Source organism: Plasmodium fragile, assembly GCF_000956335.1.
Source record: "Plasmodium fragile strain nilgiri unplaced genomic scaffold supercont1.1, whole genome shotgun sequence".
Taxonomy (NCBI): domain Eukaryota; phylum Apicomplexa; class Aconoidasida; order Haemosporida; family Plasmodiidae; genus Plasmodium; species Plasmodium fragile.
The window spans coordinates 474,131-497,356 of record NW_012192581.1 but is presented as its reverse complement, the minus strand read 5'-3'; the positions used below and the strand labels follow the sequence as shown (position 1 = coordinate 497,356).

General features: G+C 39.6%; 8 protein-coding genes across 8 annotated transcripts; 6 read left to right on the top strand and 2 right to left on the bottom strand.

Moving 5' to 3' along the window:
• Positions 1 to 85: 85 nt before the first annotated feature.
• AK88_00115 (uncharacterized protein) lies at positions 86 to 1,653 on the top strand (the record flags this gene model as incomplete). Its single annotated transcript, XM_012477766.1, has 2 exons — positions 86 to 397; positions 544 to 1,653. 2 exons carry the CDS (start codon positions 86 to 88, stop codon positions 1,651 to 1,653), a joined length of 1,422 nt encoding a protein of 473 aa, XP_012333189.1.
• Positions 1,654 to 2,681: 1,028 nt separating this feature from the next.
• Positions 2,682 to 3,371, top strand: AK88_00114 (uncharacterized protein; the record flags this gene model as incomplete). The annotated part of the gene is made up of 2 exons (XM_012477765.1): positions 2,682 to 3,062; positions 3,243 to 3,371. The coding sequence occupies 2 exons, from the start codon at positions 2,682 to 2,684 to the stop codon at positions 3,369 to 3,371; spliced, it is 510 nt and encodes a 169-aa protein (XP_012333188.1).
• Positions 3,372 to 4,958: 1,587 nt separating this feature from the next.
• On the top strand, positions 4,959 to 6,281 carry AK88_00113 (uncharacterized protein; the record flags this gene model as incomplete). Its single annotated transcript, XM_012477764.1, has 1 exon — positions 4,959 to 6,281. One exon carries the CDS (start codon positions 4,959 to 4,961, stop codon positions 6,279 to 6,281), a length of 1,323 nt encoding a protein of 440 aa, XP_012333187.1.
• Positions 6,282 to 8,368: 2,087 nt separating this feature from the next.
• AK88_00112 (uncharacterized protein) lies at positions 8,369 to 10,318 on the top strand (the record flags this gene model as incomplete). The annotated part of the gene is made up of 1 exon (XM_012477763.1): positions 8,369 to 10,318. One exon carries the CDS (start codon positions 8,369 to 8,371, stop codon positions 10,316 to 10,318), a length of 1,950 nt encoding a protein of 649 aa, XP_012333186.1.
• Positions 10,319 to 11,379: 1,061 nt separating this feature from the next.
• On the top strand, positions 11,380 to 12,168 carry AK88_00111 (uncharacterized protein; the record flags this gene model as incomplete). The annotated part of the gene is made up of 3 exons (XM_012477762.1): positions 11,380 to 11,551; positions 11,692 to 11,915; positions 12,121 to 12,168. 3 exons carry the CDS (start codon positions 11,380 to 11,382, stop codon positions 12,166 to 12,168), a joined length of 444 nt encoding a protein of 147 aa, XP_012333185.1.
• A 780-nt stretch (positions 12,169 to 12,948) lies between these two features.
• On the top strand, positions 12,949 to 14,259 carry AK88_00110 (uncharacterized protein; the record flags this gene model as incomplete). Its single annotated transcript, XM_012477761.1, has 1 exon — positions 12,949 to 14,259. One exon carries the CDS (start codon positions 12,949 to 12,951, stop codon positions 14,257 to 14,259), a length of 1,311 nt encoding a protein of 436 aa, XP_012333184.1.
• A 656-nt stretch (positions 14,260 to 14,915) lies between these two features.
• AK88_00109 (uncharacterized protein) lies at positions 14,916 to 15,833 on the bottom strand (the record flags this gene model as incomplete). The annotated part of the gene is made up of 1 exon (XM_012477760.1): positions 14,916 to 15,833. The coding sequence occupies one exon, from the start codon at positions 15,831 to 15,833 to the stop codon at positions 14,916 to 14,918; it is 918 nt and encodes a 305-aa protein (XP_012333183.1).
• A 2,514-nt stretch (positions 15,834 to 18,347) lies between these two features.
• Positions 18,348 to 22,557, bottom strand: AK88_00108 (uncharacterized protein; the record flags this gene model as incomplete). The annotated part of the gene is made up of 3 exons (XM_012477759.1): positions 18,348 to 19,323; positions 19,461 to 22,184; positions 22,325 to 22,557. 3 exons carry the CDS (start codon positions 22,555 to 22,557, stop codon positions 18,348 to 18,350), a joined length of 3,933 nt encoding a protein of 1,310 aa, XP_012333182.1.
• Positions 22,558 to 23,226: the final 669 nt, after the last annotated feature.

The following is a 23,226-nucleotide window of genomic DNA, read 5'->3' as shown; positions in this document are numbered from 1 at the left end:
CGTGAAGGGCAGGAAAAAAAAAAAAAAAAGAATTAATCATCCCTAGAAGAAACATCTCACGCGAACGCAGAGAAGAGCTAACAAAATGAAGAAAAATGCAGAAGCCTCTGAAAGACAAGGAAAAGTCGAAAAGAAATGCATCCAGGACATGCTAAAAGAAAACGACTGCGAAACTCTGGAGGAGCTTAAAAATTTAATAACCTTCCTGAACAGCGAAAATAAAAGGCTGCACTCAGTGAACATTGAATCGCTCAAAAAAATAAACATCCTTACTGTCAGGGTGAAGAATTTAGAAAGCTTAGCAAAAAATTATGACCAGTCTTATGAAAATGGAAAGAGCTACAAGGACAAGTTAGAGCAGCTGAGCCACAAAGTGAATGCGCTCATGGGTTACGCAGTAAGTGTGCTCGACGGGTGGTCCCTGGGGATGTACCCCGCCTGTTCATTCTGCGTGAAAGCGATGAAATGTACACTCCCTTGTATTGTCCCAATGCTCTCTCTACCCCGTTTAACCGCTCCGCTTCGTGCCCGCTTCCCCCGCAGAAGGACAAACAAAACGAGTGCTGCGAACTGATCGGAGAGCAAGACAAGTACTTTAGAAACTTCTTCGCAAATCTGAATAAAATAATCGAATCGATTGTTTCGTTCAACGTGCATGGTGCCCAAGGAGTAGGTAATGCCTGTCCTCGTGTGAGCAGCCCCGTTGATGGGGAAACCTACCGTCAAATGGGCAAGCCCAAAGGGTCCCCTTCGGCTTGTACATCCGACGATGACGATAAAAATTACGGTTACGCCAATTCGGAAGATGAAGATAACGACAACGCACAAAAAAACGAAGACCAAATACACACAAAACGGTCTAATTATATAACCGAGACAAAGGGACGAACGCATAACAGAATCAACATACACGGTGCAATATCCAACCATCCCGATATATCCCCACTTGATGAGTCACGAATGAAAGGAGAACAGGACAGATGCGATCAGAGAATCGATAAAATAAAAAGTTTATGCGAGTCATTCAAAAATATAGAAAATGATGAGTCTTCCAAATCAGCCAATTCTGATGGAAGTAGAAAACCAAATGTGAATTATCCCATTTCGTCAAAGCAAAAAAAAAAAAAGAAAAAAAAAACAGTAGATAGTCAGCCTGATGAGCCATTTTATTCAGAATTTGAAAATGAGCATATGCAGGAGTACCAACTGGAGAATGACGAAGACATCAAACTGGTCCATAGTGCAAATTTAGGGGATGGAAAAATACGTGAAAAAATGACGTACAAAAAAAAAACCGGAACAAAAGTGGATGCACACAACAGGCCAGACAATATTCTCGATTATGATAAGGACATAAAAAAAAAGTTCAACAATTTGGTAAACGACACAAGTGGTTGTAGTAGTGGTGGTGGGGGAAATAAAAAAAATCATGAGGTGGGTGTAAAGAACCCTTCCAATAAAGTTCATAGTGCTCAAAGCAACATCATAGACATTTTAAATAATCGAATGAATAAGGCCTCCTTGGAGCACATAGAAAATTGCACTACTCCAAAGTACGTCAAATATAATACCATACATCGCGAAATTATGAATCCGCGTCAGCACTTGGTTAATCAAAACAAAAATTCTGTTGATCATATTATTTGCCTGTAACGTCTCTCATTGTATGTGTGCAGCGTTCCACCCATAGCCCATCCCCCGCGGACAAAACACACTGCGCGAGTTACAACCCTACTGCGTGCCTTTCTGCCACTGCCATTGCCATTGCTTCATTATAATATGAGCCCCTCAGTGGGTAAGTGTCCATTATAAACGTTCGGCTATGAGGAGCACGCTCATTATAAACCGTCTGTCTTGTCACTTTTTTTTTTTTTTATTAATGTAATACATAGCGTATGTTTCTCCTAACTGCATCGTTACATTATTTTTCGTCTTTTAAAAATGTATGAATTCTATGTGCAATATTTTTTTTTTTTAAAAACTTCTTTTATTGTTAAACCTACATTTTGGAAGTTATGCGGAAGGGGAAACTCTGAAAAGAAAAAAAAAAAAATAAAATATATTCTCCACATGTGGCCGCCTTTAAAATGTTATCCACTCCGAGAAAGGGGAAGGAAACTCCTGCCTGGATATCCCCCACAACGCAGCATTGCTCTTTTTTTTACTTTACACTCGCTCCAAAATTGACCAATTTTTTTCTCCACTTATGAACTGGCAAATATAGCATGGAGTATTTCAAAATGATTTTTCAGGCATGCCAGATTGGAACATTTTTTTTTTTTTTTTTTTTTTTCATTTGGGAACATCTTAAATGTGACCTCTGAGATCACAGAACTTTTGCGTATATATCCCTTATTCGAACAAGTGTGAGGGACTTTTTCTTCCTCCGATGTGCCAACAGAAGAAGCTCGAACATGAGGAATTTCTCTTTCCGAGCGATGAGGCCCATATGTACTTGCATACACATGTGTGTACTTGCTGAGTCATGCTAAAACAGTGCCACACCAGTTTGGCATGCGAAAGGAGGCTTCTCATTCCCATGCGCTTGACACACTCAGCAATTGGCCTCCCCTTTGGTCCAAACATCCCCCCGCACACAAGTGTACGCACACAAATATGCGCACATAAGCAGCACACCACACGGTACGTATCGTAATTTCCCCAACGGATGAAGATGTGAAATGCTGAAGTTTATAAAATTTTGTTTCGTTTATCTGGTTTTAACCAACGCTAAGAAGACCCGACGCACGAATGAGAAATGTCCCCTCCTTTTGTTTTTATATGGCTCCACAACGTATGGTGCAAAAAGATGGAAGAGCCAAAGTGGTGTAGGAAAAATAACCCCATTGCATTTGAAGAAAAGGCTGGACCCAAACGACAAGTACACAGTGATCAAAAGACATGAAGCAAAAGTTCAGAGAAATTTAAAGAGGAAGTACCTGATTGAAAGATACAAGGAAAAAAGACAGCTACTAAAAAAATACATAGCAGAAGCATCCTCCCCTATTGAATATGTGTACTGGAAGTACAAGTTGTCCTCCCTTCCCAGGGACTCCTGCCCTGTCAGGTTCCGGAACAGGTGTGCGATCACAGGTACGTGTGAACAAGGGAAGCCGAGAAAAATGCGCATATAAATACACGCAAAAATGAGCTAAAAAAAAAATGTCCATATATATCCATTTTTCCTACCTCTCCTACACAGCGTAAACACAATAATATGCGTGCCTCCCTTCCCCCCGCAGGCAGAGCTCGCGGATATTACTCCTTCTTCGGTCTGTGCAGACACCAAGCTCGTGCGCTCATACAGAAAATGTTCTTCCCTGGTTTTGTCAAGGCATGTTGGTAGCATTTTAAAACCTCTCCAGGGATGATGGATGAGGGGCTTCTTTTTTGACGCCACGCTGGATGTGATTTGGCGGCTATGACAGACACGGGCAAATTGATAAATATATTTTTTTTCACGTTTTCCACGAGTTTCACTGTTGTGTGTTTTTCTTTACCTCTTTTTGGGACCACACAACGCACTTCTGGAAACAGTTGTGTCTGTATTCCCCTGCTTGCAAAATGCCAACCCGGCTACATCACAACCTTAATATAGTAGTGAATAAAATAAATAATAAATGGACATTTGATTAGCAAGTTTTGCCATTTTTTTTTTTTTTTTTTTTTTTTCCTTCCTGAGAAGGTTATGTTAGCATGCTTTCCAACTTGCCAATGCGTGAAATTTTACTCCAACTATTACCCAAAAGTACTGGCGAGCATTTGTCGCCTAGTTCAGTTCCCTGCACACATATGTGAAAAAAAAAGAGTATTTTTTTTTTTTTTTAATCCCAATTTTGAGATGAGTCCAGAGTGTCCTGCTCTTCCTACTGACATAAGCTGCGCGACACGTTTGAAACACCGTTACAAAAGAAGAAATTCCCCCGTGTGTGTTCTTTCGCGTCAGCCATGCGATCGAACCTGTGTGCTAGTTGTGTGCCTACATGTATGTTCGTCTTCTCTACGCTTAACTTTTACCAAATTTTTTTTTGTAAAGTGCTGCATCTCATTGCGTACCGGGGATGTGACATATATGCGAAAAAATATGTACATTCCCTTTTTCACCTTTTCCCGAGTTGTATGTTGCAACGCATTTGTGTGTCATTTGTGTCGGTAGGGGGGCAAGATGATTAATTATGTATATATACTACGCACCACTGCAGAGCACTACATTAGGGTTATTTAAAAGGGCGGGGAAAAAAAGCAACACAGTGATAACTTATTGCCGTTTACTTTTTTTACGCAACGTTCCTTGTAGAGTTTTCTTTTTTTTTTTTGTTTATTCGTAGAAAATTATGGTGCATTTTTTTTCTTTTTTTTTTTTTCAACATTATTAGTAGATTTTTATATTTTGTTATTTTCTCCTTTTATTCTCCCCAGTGTATTGTATTTTTAAGTAAAAAAAACTCTCAACAGGTGAGAAGCTGCTCTCTATTTTTTGTAGCGGTACGTGTTTACGTCGCCTTAGTATACATGTTTACAATTCCCCCAAGGGGTGAAGTCAACGTTGGAAAAAAAATAATTAACAAAAAAACCTAGTTAGCTCCTGTGAGAAAAATCCTCAATTGAATTTTCTAAATGGAGAAAGGTGCAACCGTTTGTAGGCACATGGGAAGATACAATTTTTTGCTGCACAAGTTGGGTAATCTGTAGAAGCAACACCCACACAGCGGCATCTCTCGCGTGATGGTAAACCAAGTCAGAACGAACGGACCTTCTGGAAGCCAGACGTTTCCCCACACATAACGCACATAAGGAATGCATATGCAGACGTAACACAGCTAGTACGCACCAGAAAAGTGTCTACGCAAGCGAAAGATTTTTTTGTTGTTGTCTCTCTGCTCCGTTTACCGCTTCCTTTCCCCCCCGCGGAGTCTCACCCGAACAACACACACACACACACTGCGTAAGATGTGAAAATGCAAAACATTCAAAACATCGTGAGGAGAAGAAGTCGCTTCTTCAAATGGGACGTGCAGTTTTACAGCAGCAAATTAAGGGTGGAGAAAAAGGCCGAGCAGAGGCAAAACGACCGGCACAATGACGCCCACGCGAAGGGAAAGGAACAGAAATACAATCTATGGAGGTGGGGGTGCTCAGGCGAATGTATTTTTTCCTCCGTAAAAGTTGGAGAGAAAAACAAAATGCCAGAGAAGGTCCCAAATTTTGAAAATGTAAAAATTGAAAAAATGTCGGCTGGATGCAACCATGCAGCCTTCATAGTCGATGGGAAAATATTCACCTACGGTTTGAACGACAAAGGACAGCTAGGAAGATCTATAGAGGATGAAAATGATAAAAGTAAAAAATACACCTTAACACCAAAGGAAGTGAAGGTTGAAGGAAATGTAAAATTCAAAGATGTATGTTGTGGTTTTAAACACACAGTAGCCGTGGATGTAAATAATAACTTATATACTTGGGGATGGGGTGGGAATTTTTTTAAAGGAGCAAACGGACTAGGGCATGGAAACAAGCAGAATTTAAGTACCCCCAAAAAGGTAGAATCATTCAAGAGTGATGATTCTGAGTTTGTAAATATCTGTTGTGGTGACCAACATAGTTTAGCATTAACAAAAAATGGCAAGGTGTATGGATGTGGACGAGGGGAGTTTGGTAGATTAGGTAAAGGAAACCATGGAGATCAATTATTTTTTGAAGAAATCGATTTTTTTATTAGTAATAATATCACCATTAAGGGAATTTCTTGTGGTCATAGTTTTTCTGCAGCCTTGTCAACTGATGGGGAAGTCTACGTGTGGGGCAGGAATGACTATGGACAACTGGGCATAGAAAATAGCATAGGAGATTTGTACTCCCATGAGGTATACCCAAACAAGGTCAAATATTTCGACATGGAAAATATTAAGATCAAATTTATTGCTTGTGGTGATAATCATATGATTGCTTGCTCAGAAAATAACGTCATTTTTTTCTGGGGTTCCAGGGCATGGCTCGAACCAAAAGCAATAACCCTAAGTCCCCTCTACCAAAATAGCATCATTAAAAAAAATATAGACAAAATACAGGCAGGCGGAAATACCTACTATTATTCTATGCTTCTTTCAGACAATAAATTGTACTCTTGGGGGAAATACAACTCCTCTTGTTTGGCACTGAGCGATAAAAAAAATCACAACGAACCCACGCTCGTTGATTCGAAACTCTTTAATGACGAAATCATTTGTGACATTTCCTGTGGTCGGGGCAGGGTCCTCGCTAAGACGTTGGCCGTGGATTGACACTTGGCTCTACGGTGTGAAAGAGGCCGTGCCGTCTTATGTTATCCCCCTTTTAACTTATGATGTGCGTAACCATAATTTGCCCACCCAGTTTGGCTATACCTCCCCCCCATGGTGCAGTTCATTTGTTGGCCAGCCGCTGGCCTGGCATGGAAACGGTCTGCCCGTTTCTCCCGCGTAGCGTTTTGCACGGTACGTTTCACACGATATGATTTACTACTTATGTGCATTTTTTTTTTTTTTTTTTTTTTTTTTTTTTTTTTTTTTTTTTTTTTTTTTTTTTTTTTTTTTTTTTTTGTCATGCTTGATCATCTTTGGACTTAAAAACAAAAAAGCACATGTCCCCATTTGCCTTTCAGTTCTCCCCTTTTGACAATGATACAATTTATGTACCATTCTGCTGAATATTACCAACTCGTCTTAAAAACAAAAAGGGGAAAGACAAAGGGAGCGTATGACATGCCCCCCGTAGTCATTTACCACGTAGGTGTTTTTGTCCCCTTTTGTATGCCCCCTTCTTTGTTGGCCCCTGTGGATAGCTTCAAACAAAACACTGCCCTTGGCACTCATTTGACATATTGATGCAAACGTTTCGAAATGACACATTAAAAGAAAGAAGCGCGTTTGTTAGACTAAATCAGAAATGGTTTTCCAACAGCGGATCCAGGAAGGGACGATACAAGTTTGGTACCCACATGATGAGGCATAAATGGATCATATTTGTGAAAATGGTAACGGATTTCATCCCCCCCACTTTTTTTTTTTTTTTTTGCCACCACCAAAGGAGCATTTTTTGCAGCCTATGAAATACATATACACAACGTGGTGCACCGTTTAAGTTTTTTTTTTATGGAAGCTTCTGTGTAAACTATATAGAACCAGAGTTTCCATGTCGATGGCGTGTAGGACATAGGACCGGTGAATGTATTTTTTCCAAACGGGAGAATTGGTTCCTAAGACTGGTTAAACCGCCATGTAGATGTATCCTAGCCATTTGGGGAATTTTTTTTTTTTTTTTTTTTTTTTCTTATTATCAACATGGCTATTTCAACAAATGGAAAAAAGTAAGCACTATTTCATTTAAGGGGCATATTAAAAAAAAAATGCGCATTTTTGCTCCTTGAAGATATAGAAAAATAAAATAAAGCAAAATAATAAATTCCTGCACGCGAGCGAAATAACGCATTTTATGGCACTGGAGGTTGGCTTTGAACCATTGCATTTTACTGTTAAAGCGGACCGGGTTTTTTATAACTGCCCTATTTCAGCTTTTTTTTTTTTTTTTTTTTTTTTTAAAGTGCCAAAGTAGAAAAGCGAACGTAATCGCTATTCAGCAAAATATGAGGAGAAAATTGTCCCTGTTGTACCAGATTGGGTTCATAATCTTTACAGGGATGTATAAAAGTCAAAAATAGGAAGGAGGAAAAAGTACTATAGTGTCAAGGTTGACCGTGCTGAATTTAACGCCCAGTAGTTTATGCTTCATTTGCATGTGTTTCAAATATGCTCATGTAGATGGAATATCCTTATGGCTGTGCTGTGGGGATGCATTTATGCATAATAATATGAGCATGGTAGCGTGCCCATACGTGGTACATCCCACTAGCCCCCTTTGCTATTGCATTTCCGCCTGTCCCCCCACCCGTCAGTGAACCACAGCCAACCCTGTTCGCCGCCTGTCAACTGAACCACCCAATTAGCAGCAATGTAAATGCGCAAGGTTTTGTTTCCCAAGACGAGATTACAAGAGTACACGCACGAGAGGGAAGGGTTTTACTATATTGCAAGTTAGGGGGAATCCTATTGCTCCACAGAAGTCAGTCTTCGGTGAAGGGGTTCCGTGGGAAGGAGGAAATTAACCCCCCCTGGAGTGCGTCATACGTATGAATGTGTGTATAGCTGCGTGAGTAGCACCCCGCGCCTGCGTAGACTCGCTTGAGTAGAGTGACCTGCGTAGACTCGCTTGAGTAGAGTGACCTGCGTAGACTCGCTCGAGTAGAGTTGCCGTGTAGACGCACCTGAGTGAGCGGCCCGCACCCAAACTAGGTCAACGTTCCAACACGCCCACTGCGACGAGTCTAAGAGCAATGGGATCAGCGCTAAGTGTGCCAAACGCCGCGGCCGGCGAGGCCAACGCCCCAAACGATAACGCAGCAGGAAACGAAAATGCTAGGACCCCATTTTTTCAGAAGCTTATCTCCATCATTGTGCAAATGCTAATCATGCACATGGTGATGTATTTCATAACGGGAGGGAAAAACAAAACGGGAACAAAAAATGGAAGTAAAATACAAGGCCAAAATTTAACACTAAGCAATAGTCTAGAACATGGAGATATATTTGACCTCTACCTATTTCTGAGTGACAACCATTCAGTCGATTATGAATACATAAAAAAGAAAAGTAAAATGATACAAGTGAGGGAGAAGGAATTATACACATATAAACAGTTTAGTAGTTATGACAAAAATAACTTTAGCTTTTACTTAAATGATTCATGGAAAGGAGAAAAGTACCTCAGCGTCATTATGATCCCACTGCACTTTTATAAAAATCGCAACGGGTCCGATTTACTCAATAGCACAATAAAGGACGAATTCAGGAAAAAGCTTTTAATTGAGAATATCCCGCTGACAGTGAAAATGAAGCCTTTTGAATCGGAGGAAGATACAAAATATAATTTGATGGATGGAAGTTATGAAAATAAAAAAAAAAGATTAAAAGAGAAAGAAGAGAAGAAAGGAGAAAAAATACAAAAAGAAGAATTCTATCATATAAAAAAAAGAATAGATATTAACATTATTTATGATCAAGCAAAACATCGAATTAGCGAATTTAATATGCCTCATTTGAAGACATGGAAAATTAATATACACAACAGTACTTACACCCCTCCAATATTTTTGTCTGACTTTTGGTTGATAGAAAATGATTACTATGTATTAGATAAAACCTTTTTAAAAGATAAAGACAAAAGGACCAGTTACATATCGGTGTACGATCCGTATAGAATAACAAAGACGCAGAAAGATATTCATTCCTACGTCATAGAGAAAAATGCTGATGAAAATAAGTTAGTAAAAATTGAAATAAATTACGGCACCTGTAGTTTTATGTATTATATGTTCATAAAACAAATGGACACATCAATACAAATGATGGACAAAGATAACCAAACATTTTCCTTCCAAAATTTGACAAACGCAACAGCTACAAAAGAAATTAATATGATGAAAAAAATTATAATGACTACAAATATTTACATGTTGATTTTCTCTGCTGTTTTTATTTTGCTCCATTCTATATTCTCATTCTTCGCCTTCAAAAATGATATGCAATTTTGGTACCAAAATGAGTCTATGGAAGGACTATCAGCTCTTAGCGTTATAACGACATTCGTGTGCGACATCATATTAGCCTTATATTTATATGACTCTGAGAATACGTCCTGGTTACTACTCTTCGAGATGTTTGTTGGAGTGGCACTCTCTGCGTGGAAAGTTACCAAAGCCGTACATGTATCCTTCAGTAAATCCTATCCCTACATCATAATGAAAGACAAAAAGAATTATACAGAATCGATGACCAAGAAGTATGACAAAATTGCGATCAAGTATGTTGGAATTGTTCTTATCCCCTGCTTCATAGGATATGCTATTTATTCTCTCTTCTATTATAAGTACAAATCTTGGTACTCCTATATAATATCTGTCCTTGCTGGAACGGTTTACACCTTTGGCTTTATTATGATGACCCCACAACTGTATATAAATTATAAATTAAAATCTGTTGAACACTTGCCATGGAAGGCTCTCATTTACAAGTCCCTAAATACCTTCATCGATGACATTGCCTTCTTCCTAATTGACATGCCCTGGATGCACAAGCTTTCTTGCTTTAGAGACGACGTTATATTTTTGTGCTATATATATCAGAGGTGCATCTATAAGGTCGACAAGAACAGAAACGAGCAGCTGGCCCAAGGGCAGCACCAAGTCGTTACGCAGTCCCCGCCGGGCGATAAGAAGAATGACTGAGCACCACTGCGCAACTGTTTGACGCTGCTTATGCGTCCACTTTGTTTCTACACATTTTTTTTTTTTTTTTATCAATCGACCCCCCTCCCCCTGCAGTGCACCTGTTAGAATCAGCGGGTGGTATGTGTGTATGCTTCCCATGTGCCGAAACATGTGCTTGTTCCCCTTTTACCGTTGTGCATGGATGGGAAGGGGTACCAAGAAATAGTCAGTCGAATATCCCCACTGTGCATATACTGGCACGTTTGCCTTTTTTTTTTTTGGCGCCCGTGCGTGGATGAGGCGGATTTACCCCCAGCAGCTAATAACACACCCTTGTCATTCGTCGGGGTAATATTTACCCCCCACACACACACCGCTGTGCATCCACCAACGTCAAGCCTTTTTCTTGTGAGCTCTTAAAATTGTTTTAACTGCTATGTAAAATGTAAACCTCATCCTTTTTTTAATTTCACTTATAGTAACTCTCACCCTTCATGCATTCCCCACTTTTTTCACTTCCTCCCTTTTGCCATATCCTTGTTTATATTTTTACACACTTCACCCAGTTTGCGTCCCCAAGTTTACAATTAATTTCTTTTTTTTTTGAATAACCCTAAACTTGAAAAAATAATAGTTGCTTTTTTTTTTTTTTTTCAATTACGGACTATTTATACAGGAGGAACACCAAAAGGGGGTGAGACGTGTCTGGTCGGTTTTTTGTCCCCAAGGGTGTGCCAGACGAAAGACTCTTCGCTTATACCTTTTCAGCACATTGGCAGTCTTTCCGTGGGATAGCAACACAAAGGGGGCATTGAACTGAGGCGATAAGAAAACATGAAATGTCACAAACACGGGAAAGTTGTCTTCCGTGGAGGATTCTTTTGCTTCTGTTTAATTGTTACTGTCATTCCATCACTTATGTTTGGCTCACTACCTGATCGGTGAAGCAGTTTATTCGTTCATTCTTTTTTCGTTTTTTTTTTTTTTTTTGCGTTGTTGCTTCCTATTTTGGCTGCTTTATTTACAAAAAATGTGCAACGTGACATTAGAACATATGCGGAAATTTCAAATGGACAAAGATGGAGGATGACTGCACGAAGCAGTTTTCGAGAAATCGAACACAACCACAACATAGTGAAAACCCACATGAAGAATTTACCATGTATAAAATTAAAAATACGTTACGTACATTAGACCAACCGATTGAGCAGTATGGCGTCGGGAATTATTTCTTGAACTATTATAAGTGGGGTGATGACAATGAGAGCACACCAGTTACATCCGTAGCGGTGGCGATTCCTCAGCGCGGTTCAAGGGGAACGGCGCGGCCACACTCACGCAGGCAAAAAAAAGACGCACGCTTTAGACCCAAGGTGCTCACCAAAGCGCAGGACACAAAAAGGAAAACTCGCATAGCTCCACGAAAGAGGACAGTGATAATGGAAGCAGGCAACACAATCAGGGGGACGAAAAAAGAAACGTAGAATTTCTTCAGCTTCAGAAGAGGAACTTACTCGATTGGAATCCTATGGAAAAAAAAAAAAAACAGTCCTACAATTTGTGCACCCATATTGATATTTTTGGGACTTCAAATGGGTCCCGCCCCCAAAAAAGCGTCATACGCGCGTGTGAGAATGATGATCCATTGTCAACAAAACAGGGACATCGTGTAGCGGTGAACAAACTACCTGGGGGGTGATGAAACGCACGTGGAAAAAGAAAGTGCCGAAAAGGTAACGCATGACTCGTCCAAGTGCAAAAATGAGTCGCAGCAGAACTATGTCATCCTGCCACTTGAGCATTTTTACACCTCCGCGGAGTTAAACAATTACAGAATTAGCATAGATTTGACGCACCTGGAGAATTGACCCCTGTCCTCTGCAAAGGGTAGGAGAGGGGGGATACTTCATAATGGCGGTTAAAAAATGCGTAGGAATTGGGAGACCAAACAAGCAACACGAACACCTGGCCAATTGGACACTACACAAAATAAATTTCGTAAAGGACAGCTTTTCCCTCGTTTGGAGGTGATCCGCAGATGATGCATGAAATATTTGTGAGCAGAAGTGGCATTGCATCGGTTGTGTCTGACTGCCGCATGAGCAAAAGACGCGTGTGCATACGTTTGGGGCACTAAATCCGCCGCACACATCATGCGACATGTATCCATAGAAGAGATATATATTTTTTGTGTGTACATTTTTAAAAATATTCATGTGAACAATTCACATATGTGTGCCGCTGTGTTGTGTTGCCTTTTTTTTTTGTTTATTTTATGTTTTTTGCCCACACTGCATTGTAAAATCGCCAGTTGTTTTTTGTGCGCCATACGTTTACAACATGCAGTGCGTGCATATTGTATGTATGCGTTTTTTTTTTTTTTTTTTTTTTTTTTTTTTTTTTTTTTTTTTTTTTTTTTTGGTTAGCCATTTGTCCATTTTTACCAACACAGTTGTTCATAAAAAAAAATAAAAATTGCACACCAGTTGCAACGAACGAATGCGCAAAACCGCCCACTGCACTTGTGGACATATTTCACCTCGTCGGCGTGTCATAGGGTTAGCAGCTGCTTTTTTTTTTTGTTGTTAGAAATTGCTGCAATTTTGGACAAGTACACGACAGGGGAGGTACATCACATAGCCGAAGACATGGAAAAACTGTTCAACTGCGAAATTTTAGAGCGACCCCCGCACTGCAAAGGGGCAAAGGAAGAAGAGAACGTTTGGCGTGCTTCGACGTGGGAAGACGCAGCAGATGGCCAAAGTCTGGCGCTGCACAACTTCCTAGACTACACTAAACTGTACAGAAAATACAAAAAAAAACATGCAGCCAACTGGGTTAATAAGCTGCCTGTCTCTCCATACAGATACCCCCCCAATTCGAAAAATGCAAATTTTGATGAAATAAAAACGGAGTGCATATATGACGAAATAAATGCGCATTTTGCAGGGGAGGAGGAACTTGGCGAAACAGAGACAGACGGAACGGAAAATAATCAAAACTGGTACGAAGGGGATTTGAAAATTTGGATTCCTCAAAATGAACAAGAAGGACAAAAACAAGTCAAGGAAAAAAAAAGCCTCCGAAAAAAAATATACGACGGAGAAGTCATGTTCTATGAAGATTACGTGGAACAACAAGTAGCAAAGGATTACGAACTATTTTTTAAAAAACCCTACCAAGTGAAAAAAAAAGACGAAGGAGGTAAGTATTATGTTTACGGGAAAAAATTAGACATGAATGAGCATGAAGATATATACAGAAAGTACTACAACTTGGATGATGAATTTTTTCTCAGACGGATGCAATTGAAAGAGGAGATAAAGAAAAAGAAAGAAAAAAATGTCAAGCAGGAAAAAAAAGAGGAAGAAGAAAAAAAAAAATTCCAAAAGGAATATGAAAAATTAAGTTTTAAAGATCAAAATTTTATAGTAAAAATAAAAGAAGAAAATAATTTGCAAAGTTATTTAAGTACTTACAAATTTTACAAAAAAAATAAAAATATATTTGAAAAAGATTTGCCTGAAATTAAAAAAAAAGAATTATTGTTTGGACAAATTCCTGATATCATTTTACCTGCCAACGTGCGGAAAACAAAACACCCAAAAAATTGTGTAGTCCCCTTGAGTAGCCTACACACGTATGCAAATTTTATTGACGACCTTTTCAAGTGCCCCTACATTTACACCGCCATCGATGCCGAATTGGGAAAGTATTGGAAAACGAATGAAAACGAAGTTATAAAAAATATCAAATCGGAGAAAATAAAAAAAGGCTACAAGAAGGACATTTATTCAGTCACTAAAGAGCAGCTAGAAAGTTCCAGTGCCAAATTAAAAAATTTACTCAACAGGGACGAACAGGAAAGTACAAAAGTCACCAAGGTTACTATAAACTTTAACATACCAAAAAAAGAAAATAAAACAAAAACGGTGTGCAACGGCAGGTACGTCGTGTAGTAAAGATGCAGGGGGGAAGATACAGGAATGGCGAATTTTATAAATGCCTTCTTTTTTTTTCCCCCCACCCAAAATGGTATTACACACGTTTGGGAAATTACCATGTGTTTAGTAGTTACCCCTCTATATGCTTTCACACCCCAATGGGGTCAATTTTTTAAAAAAACACAAACCACACCAATTAGTCTGTTATGCTTATCTCAAAAGGATAATTACGCGGGGGGTACACAAACGCATCCAAGGAGGTTCATTCACCGCATGACACTCCATATGGTGTTACAGAATAATGCGGCGCACCATTTGTAGCTTCGGGTATGCCTACTACGGGGGCACAGATTTATACTTAATTAACCTTCTGCATAATGGAGGAAGATTTATAAGGAACACTTCACGGTTTACATTTCAATGGATGCGTTCTCTCCACCGACCCGTAAAACAGGTGGTCATGTACACCCAACGCACTGTCTTCATAACGCCTGATTTGTCTTTGCGCAGGACAAATGGTAGCCTTTTCCCTTCCTTGACCGATGCACCCGATACCTCACAAAAAGTTAGGCAATTAAGAGAGAGGAGCGTGAAAAAGTAAAAAAAAAAAAAAAAAGCAGATGACACAACGGTATAGCAACGTGTGTTGGGCGTGGCTCGTTGGGGAGAAGTCACCTCTTGGACCACTGTTTCATAGCTCTTGATTTTTTCCGTCCTGGCATTTTTGGAAATTTTTGTCTCATGTCTTCGTACAAAATATGATGCTGTTTAAGGTCGTCATAAATGAGTGGACATGCGTTGAGTAGAGCTCGTCCTATGGCCAATCTAGCTGCTTTGGACTGCCCACTGGTTCCACCGCCTTTTAATTTTATAAACACATCAAATACGCAACACGTATTGGTCACATAAAATGGTTCCAGAACATCCATTCGATTATAAAAATAAGGCCACCTAATGTACAGATCTTCCTCATCATTTACCTTGACAATACCACTGCCTCTTTTTATATAAACATATGCACAAGATCTTTTGTTCGTTCCAATCCCTTCTGACTCTTCCAACCATTCCATATCATTATGGATAAAAGTTTTTCCCCTTTTTTTATTAAATTTTTCAATAAGAATTTTCTTAATAATATCTTGCTCACGATTTTGAGCAACATCATTTATTTTATTGTTCTGCAGAGCACCTTCGACTTCTCCTTGTTCATTCTCCTCATTGTTTCCATCTTCCCTTTCCTCTAACGCTTTTAACTTTTCATCAATTTGAGCTATTTCATCCGCATGGCTATCCTTATTTGCACTACACAAAAAATTGTCAATGAGGAATGGACTCATGTCAGGCGAAAAAGGGGGAGATCTCATCACAATTTTTTGGACCTCCGTCGTCGTCTTGATCCCCATTTCTTTAGACAAATATAATGCTTCGTCCAGCGATAATATGTAATCCCGTTTGTTCTTTTTTTCTGTTACTTTTTCTTCATTCGGCGTAGGGGTCATATTTATAAATCGATTAGGAACCCTTACCGCTTTTGTCACGTTTCCATTTTTTATGATCATTTGCCGCAGCCTCTCCCCTACAGCCATCATTTTGTTTTTACGTGCATGTTTTTTTTTTTATGCCCTAACATACAGTGGTTGTGGAATAGTCTTTAAAGACTTTGGGGTACACACTACTCATCTGTTGTGCTGTGTTTTTAAGGCAGAAGGGTGTGCTTCCCATTTTTTATGGCTCATTTTGAAGTGTAACCTTATAATGCATAATTTATTTTTTTGTAATTTTCCTACCTCCCCAACTCTATCGTGACGCATTCTGCGGTTACTAGGCTTAAATGCCTTTTTTTTTTTTATACTGTGGAAAAAATGAGTATGGAACAAAAAAAAAAAAAAAAAAAAAAAAAAAAAGGGGATCCCCCAAAGGTGCATACCAAATGGGACTACAAATAAGCGCAACTTAAAAAACGGGAAGCATTTTCCTACATTGGCGATTTGCCACACTGTGGGTCATGCGCTTCCCACCGCTGACATATTTAACAAAGCGCAGAGGTGCTCATACGTATTCACAGATGTGTCCCTCAAAAACATACATTATGAATTAGCCTGTATATTTGCTTAAAAGATGGGAAACCGCATCACACGTTTCAGAAGCATAGGTGCATACCTGCGCAAATATAGTAACGTACAGGAGCCACGCCGCTTACATTATTATATGTACGCTGCAAAGGTGCGCTACATTCTTTTGCCAAACCATCCCCAAATAAGCCATGTGGGTCGACACTAATGATACGATGAATAGGTACACTTTTGGTAGGGAAAGATATACCCAATGGAATTTAAAACGAAATGAATTTTAACCTTCTCGGCCTCTTGGCTAAGATCAATTTGTAGTACCTGTTCTTATCAGCGTGATAGCTGATATGGTCTCAATCGAGACCTTATCAATTTTCACAGTAATTTTTGATTGGGGAAAGGATAATTTGAAGCTTGCTTCATGTAACCTTTCGCGCGTTGTCCTACCCTAGCACTCATAGGTTTGTACAGTGCACCCTTTACAATTATAACGAATCAAACTTTTTCACATGTTTAAATTTATTTATAAATTTTTCATTACTTTTTATTTTTATTCACCTCTTTTTTTTTTTCTCCCCCCCGTTTTTTTCTTCCGTTTATAAGTTTGAAGTAAATAAAAAATTCATATCCTGCATTTTTTCGCAGGCAAATATAAGCACCTTTGCAAGTGTACTAAATAATTTTTTTTTCCGTGCTTTTATAAATGAAAGCTGTTCAAATTTCATTCAACGACTAACGTATGTTTTTATCGCTGTATTTGCCTCAAAAAGGTGCGACCTTTAATTATTTAATAATGTTTTGGTGAAAATATATATTTATTTGGCTATATAAAAAAATACCATCATTGCATCGTTTCAAAAAAGGCCGTCGTCCCCAAGATAATAATTTAGTAGCGCGTTTTTATTTTCCCAAATGGTGAAACATGTAGATACTTTGCGCGTATATGATTTTACGTTTATGTGCCCCTTTGGAAGAGTACAGTGGCGAGTTCTTTACAAACCTCAGTTTTGCCATTCTGCCAACAATAAAAATTATAAATCGCTCTGCTTAAAAGGATCATATCACATACATATTAGGATGACTGTTATTTTTGGCAGTAAGTAATTTCCTGCCATGATTGGTAGCATATATATATGTGTGTGTTATGTTTTTTTTGTACCACGTGCTGGTCCCATGACGGCGCCGCTAGCCGTTTCCAAATTATATTGATCATTTTGGCCGTCCGTTTATTAGCAGCGTTAAGTTACTAGAACGGACTTGGCTGCAAAAAGTTTTCGCCGCCCCGCATACTATGAGTTGCGGAAAGTTTAACAGAGTTTTTGCACGCACATAAATGCGTAAGTAGTATTACATATTGTATTAACACCTGTACAGCGTGGTTACGTATACAGCGCAGTTACGTATGTTAGAGGGGGAGAGGTGTACACCACCTCTTTAGTAAAAGATATTTACGCAGCGTACGTCGTAAATGCATAATGCATTCGCGACTGAGATGAAATGAACCAGTGGTGTGATCGTAACAACGTAAACAGGCGCACATAAAATTTGAAAAAAAAAAAAAAAAAAAAAAGGAATAAAACGGTAGGGCGTAGGAAATATGTGTGTGCACATGTGTACATGCATACCAAATCAAGGATCCTAAAAAATCATAAAGAATGGAATATTATACAAAAAAAAAAAAAAAAAAAAAAGAGACGATAACGTTGTGGACGCTTGCAAGTGGAGTGAAAGAAAAATGAATTGTAAGTGCCGCTTAACAAATTTCTGTATGTGCAAGGGCTCATTGTCTAGAAAAAAAAAAAAAAAAAAAAAATTACCACCAATGATTTGTGGTGCGTTTTTTTTCTGCCAAAAAAAAAATTGCTTGTAATGGTCTCTTCTCGTCGTTTTTACCTTCCTGAGGAAAGGGACCAGTGCACGGACGCGCTGCCCCATTATGTGATGTCCGCATATCTGCTCCACTTTTTGAGTGGTAAAATTGTTCGGCACAAATTTTAGAAGCGGCTTTATTTTTTTTATCAAGTCGGGGCAATTCTAAAAATTTAACCTTTGGGATGCCCTGTCCTTGAAAGCACAATTGTTTTGTGTGCCCATCACAAGGCTGAATCGGACGCTGTTTCTTATCCTGCTTACATGCGCACGTTTGGCCATTTCGAGTTCGTTGTTTTTGTTATTGCCTAAAATGCGGAGGTGCTGCTCGAAGACACTGTTCCTCAGAATATTATGGTAATGGTCTTCATCGTCGCAGTATTTGCTGTGGCGTTTTCTTTTAATAAGTACCACCGTTCCCACGACTATCAAAATGAACGCCACAAAAAATAGCACTAAGGAAATGACCAGGAAATTACTATCCATCTCATACAAATTGTATAATGCATTTTCACAAATATAAGACAGTACTTCATCATGACTTGCTTCATTCTCATCGACCAGCATTCTCTTCCCAGTTCGAGGAGACTCCTTAAAATTTTCCACTGTCGGATCTGTGACTATTCGAATAGGTATTGAAATTTCACCATAGGCATTGGAGTTTTCCTCCGTCGATATAACTGCTATTACAATATCTGTTTCGTATATTCCTTTTTTATATGCTGAAAATACCACAGGGATGTGTTTTTTTTTTTGTCCTTCTAAATTGAACTTTACAAAATGGCAATCCATTTGCATCCACAGTCCTCCTAACAATGTGGTAAGCACAGCTGCTTCTGCATTTACCAGGCTGTCGTTGATTGTTCTTCTCCTTCGTGAGATAACTTTGATGGAGGTCCTGGTCACTATATCTAACACTTCTTCTGCGGGTGGGATGAACCCTTGGTTGTAACACACTGAATATATTAACGCATTAACTCCACACACATGCGGGGCAGCCATCGAGGTACCCGTATTTATTTTGTACGAATTGTTTGGCGTCGTAGAGTATATGTGGTGACCGGGTGCCATGATGTGCACGCTCTTCAGTCCGTAGTTTGAGAAGGGAGAAATTTCCAAGTTTCTGCTGACGGAGGCGACACTGCAGGAGGGGGGGGAAAATAAAATGGGAAAAATGTGTAAAAAAAAAAAAAATAGAGACAGGTCGAATAAGTGGCAAGTCATTGAAGCTGTTTTGCCAAGACGACATGAGATCTACGACCACCATGTGAGACGTACCTGTACACGTGGGGCAACTTAAAACTGGAGGGGTACAAAGGATGATCGTCGTTGTTCTTGTTCTCGTTACCGGCGGCCGTGACCAGCACCGTGCCCTTCCCATTAAAGGTATATTTCAGCCTTTGCACAGCAAGGTAAATATTCGCGTCATATTTGCTAGACCCCCAACTGGCATTGATAATAGGAGCTTTATTTAAAATGCATACATTAATCGCTTTAATCGCATGAAAACTTCCTCCATATTTCACCCCATCAATAAACCTTAATGATATTAAAGTAACATTGGGGGCCACACCAACCATACCTAACCCATTGGCTACTCCACCCACAATTCCTGTGACATGGGTCCCATGCCCAGAAGAGTCCGTTGGGTTCTTAACCATAAAGTCATAAAAATCTTCTGTCATTTCATACTCTTCAGAGTATTCAGGGATGTGTAGATTATTCATTAAGTCGACGTGATTCTTATCGATCCCTGAGTCTATTATGCACACCTTCACATTTTTGTTCCCATAGCCTGCTAGAAACCACGCATTAAATACTCGGATGATGGATAAATTCCACGTGGAATATTCCCTCAACTCCTTGGGTAAGAAATTTAAAATTTCCTTTTCTATATCAATATTGTTTTTCTTCATTTTTCTAGCGAAGGAAACGATTGAATCCAAGGACCAAAATTTGCTCAAAAAGGACTGCTTACCACCATTATACAGTTTTTTTTTCTTTTTAATAAACTTTTTGCCATTACTGTGTTGGGTTCCATCCGCGTGCCCGTGCATGTGTGTGTCGTTCTGAGTATCATGTCCCCCATCCGGCGAACTGCCACTAACTTCGTGACCCACTTTGGGCGCGTCAAACGTCACGTACGTATTGGAGAAGCTCCAATTCTCCATGTACATTTCCAGCTCCCTGTGCAACACCATCAGAGCCTCCTTCAACACATGAAAGTTGCTCATGTCAAAAACCGTGGGCACAAAAAAACACAAAAAGTTTATCGGCGAGGAGACGTCATAAACTATTCTGTCCACTTGCTGGAAGTGCTTCTTTATGTGCTGCTCAAATTTCTTGTTGCTTCTTTGTATGACCATTTTCATGTACGGTGAGTGCAAATCCAGGTCTCCTCTCAAAACGAATATTAGCTCCTGCTTGTCGGGGCTGTTGTTTTTCAGGTTTAGCAGGTACTGGTCCACCACCTTGTCTACACTCAAAATATCGTTCAAATCGTTCGTACGGTCATCAAGGGGGGGGTTCTCATCAAGGTGTTGGTCTCCTCCGTCGCTAACGTTTCCTTTCTTACCCCCATCAGCGCCATCACCTGCACCACCAACCTCCTTCGATTCTCCCGTCCCACTGGCACCCTCATCTGGATTCCCCTTCAAAGTTAAAAAGCTGAACAGTCGGTTTATCGTTGCCCTTATGCCACCCCCACCGGCGTGCATCTCCACATTGGTATTTTCTACCCCCCTGGAGGTTCCCATTTCTCGGCCACTTCCCTTCCTATTGCTATTATAAGCCTTACTGAAATCGAGTGTTCCCCTTCCCCCATACAAATTTGTCCTATCCTCATCCTCTACACCCTGACCGCTTCCTGTCCTGTCCTTTTCCACCCTCTCCTTCTCAATGAATGTATTGCTCGCTGCACTGTCATTCTGTTCATCCTCCAGTTCGGTAAAATTGGGATTCTTTGTCATCAGGACAACTCTATATTTTTTATTCCCCTTGTTCGTTAGGACTATGTGTCTTTGATGCGTGAAGGTAGTTTTGTTCCCTTCGCTATAAGGTATGTTTATGCTTTGAATGCTCAGCTTGGAAATGTCTGACGCGTCAACGCTGATGTCGTTGAGGATATCATTCGAGTTTGTGACAATTTTGTAGTGATTAAATTCTTGTACTATTATACCTTCTTGTGGAACGTTTTCTCCTTCATTTAATTTGTATTCACCACCCTTATCCTTTTCATTCTCCTCCTCCACTTCCTCATCTTCTTCTTCATCATCCTCGTCTTCATCCTCTCCTTCGCTGTTTTCATCTTGTACGTGTCGCTTATCCTTTTGCGGTTTGTTCAGGGCAAGTCCTTTTTTGGCCTTCTTTTGTGCCTCTCTTTTTAGCATATTTTTTTTGGCGGCTAAGTTTTTCTTAGCTATGTTTATAGTTCCATCATCAACTTGGTCATCCTCTTTTCCTTCTTCTTTTCCTTCTTCTTTTCCTTCTGCTTCTCTTTCACCTTCTCCTTCTTCTTCTCCTTTTCCTTCTCCTTTTCCTTCTCCTTTTCCTGTTCCTTCTCCTTTTTCTGTTCCTTCTCCTTTTCCTGTTCCTTCTCCTTTTGCTTCTCCTTCTACTTCTGCTTCATCCTCCTCCTGTTTCACTTCCTCATTTTCTTGTTCCTCCTTCTTCTCATCGGAATCTTCCGCCTTATCAGCAGCATGCGCTTCTTCCTCATGAGAACCCTGGACAGGAGCATGATTCATCAGGCTGGGTTCTTCTGTGTTCTCCTCTTCGTCTTCACCCAACTTACCAAAGTCTTCTATATTCCCTTCGTTAATTAATTTGCTAAATATATCTGGTTCGTTTTCCACTTCCATTTCTCCATCTCCTTTTTCACTTGACTCTGCATCATTTAACACGTGGCTTGAATCATCAGCACGCTTGTTTATTCCTGTTGATTCAGCATTGTTTGTTACATCAATTGGCACTTGTTCGGATTGTCCTTTTTCAATATGTTCACTCCCATCGGGTTGTGGAGCGGACAATTCGATTAGGTTTAGGTGGGGCGTCTTTATATGGTCATTTTTTTTTTTTTTTTTTTTTTCTTCCTCTTTTTTAGTCCTCTTTTTTCTTCCTCTTTCTCCTGGGCATTTCTTAACTTTTCAAACTTGGCAGACAATTCGTACACGTCAAACAGCGGCTTGTAGCTTTCTTTAATTTCTTCCAAAAAGTTTATTCGACCTCTTGTGTCATTTGATAAAACGCGACTTTTTCTCTTTACCAATTTGACGTTATAATTCCCCAACTCGTTTAAAATCTTTTTCCTATGCCAGTCATTTTGAAATAAAATATTCATCAAGATCAACGGCAGCACATAAAATGAGCTCAGCATTTTATGAACAAATTATAAAAAAGAAAAGTACACACAAATAAAAAAAAAAAAAAAAAAAAGGCAAATAAAAGTCTAATTACATTTTGAGCGTTTTTTTTCTACGATTAGAACAAAATTAACATTCACCCATGTTACAATGGCTGAAGCGGAATAGGCGGAGTCAACTCGTATGCATATATATGCATGTACATATACATTTATGCGCGTTTCGGTATACGCACAGGACGGAGGCTAGAGCTAGCTGCAAATGGAAAAAACATCACCACTCAGCGGAAGCTCATCACGTATGCAGACTCAAATCTTTACAACTACACAAGGAATGCACATTAATGGCGTTCACGAGAAATATTAACACAAAGGTGTACCCACATGTCGATGCGAAGAATGGACTGTGGCCCGTTTCTCAGTCTACCCACTCGAGAAAAAAGAGGCAGTGGGGGGAATGTTGCGAACGGTGGTACGGCACAAATAACAGAAATGGCGCAAACCGCGCGAACGTAGGAAAAACAGGCAAATATTATTAAGGCGGAAAGAGAATAACTTAGAAAGTGAAGACGTGAAAAAGTGAAACAAACAAAAAAAAAAAAAAAAAAAGGAGCTTGCAAATGCACTTGTACAGAGCGGACTGGAAAAGTCGTAGCTCCTTAAAAATTTCTTTTACACTATGAC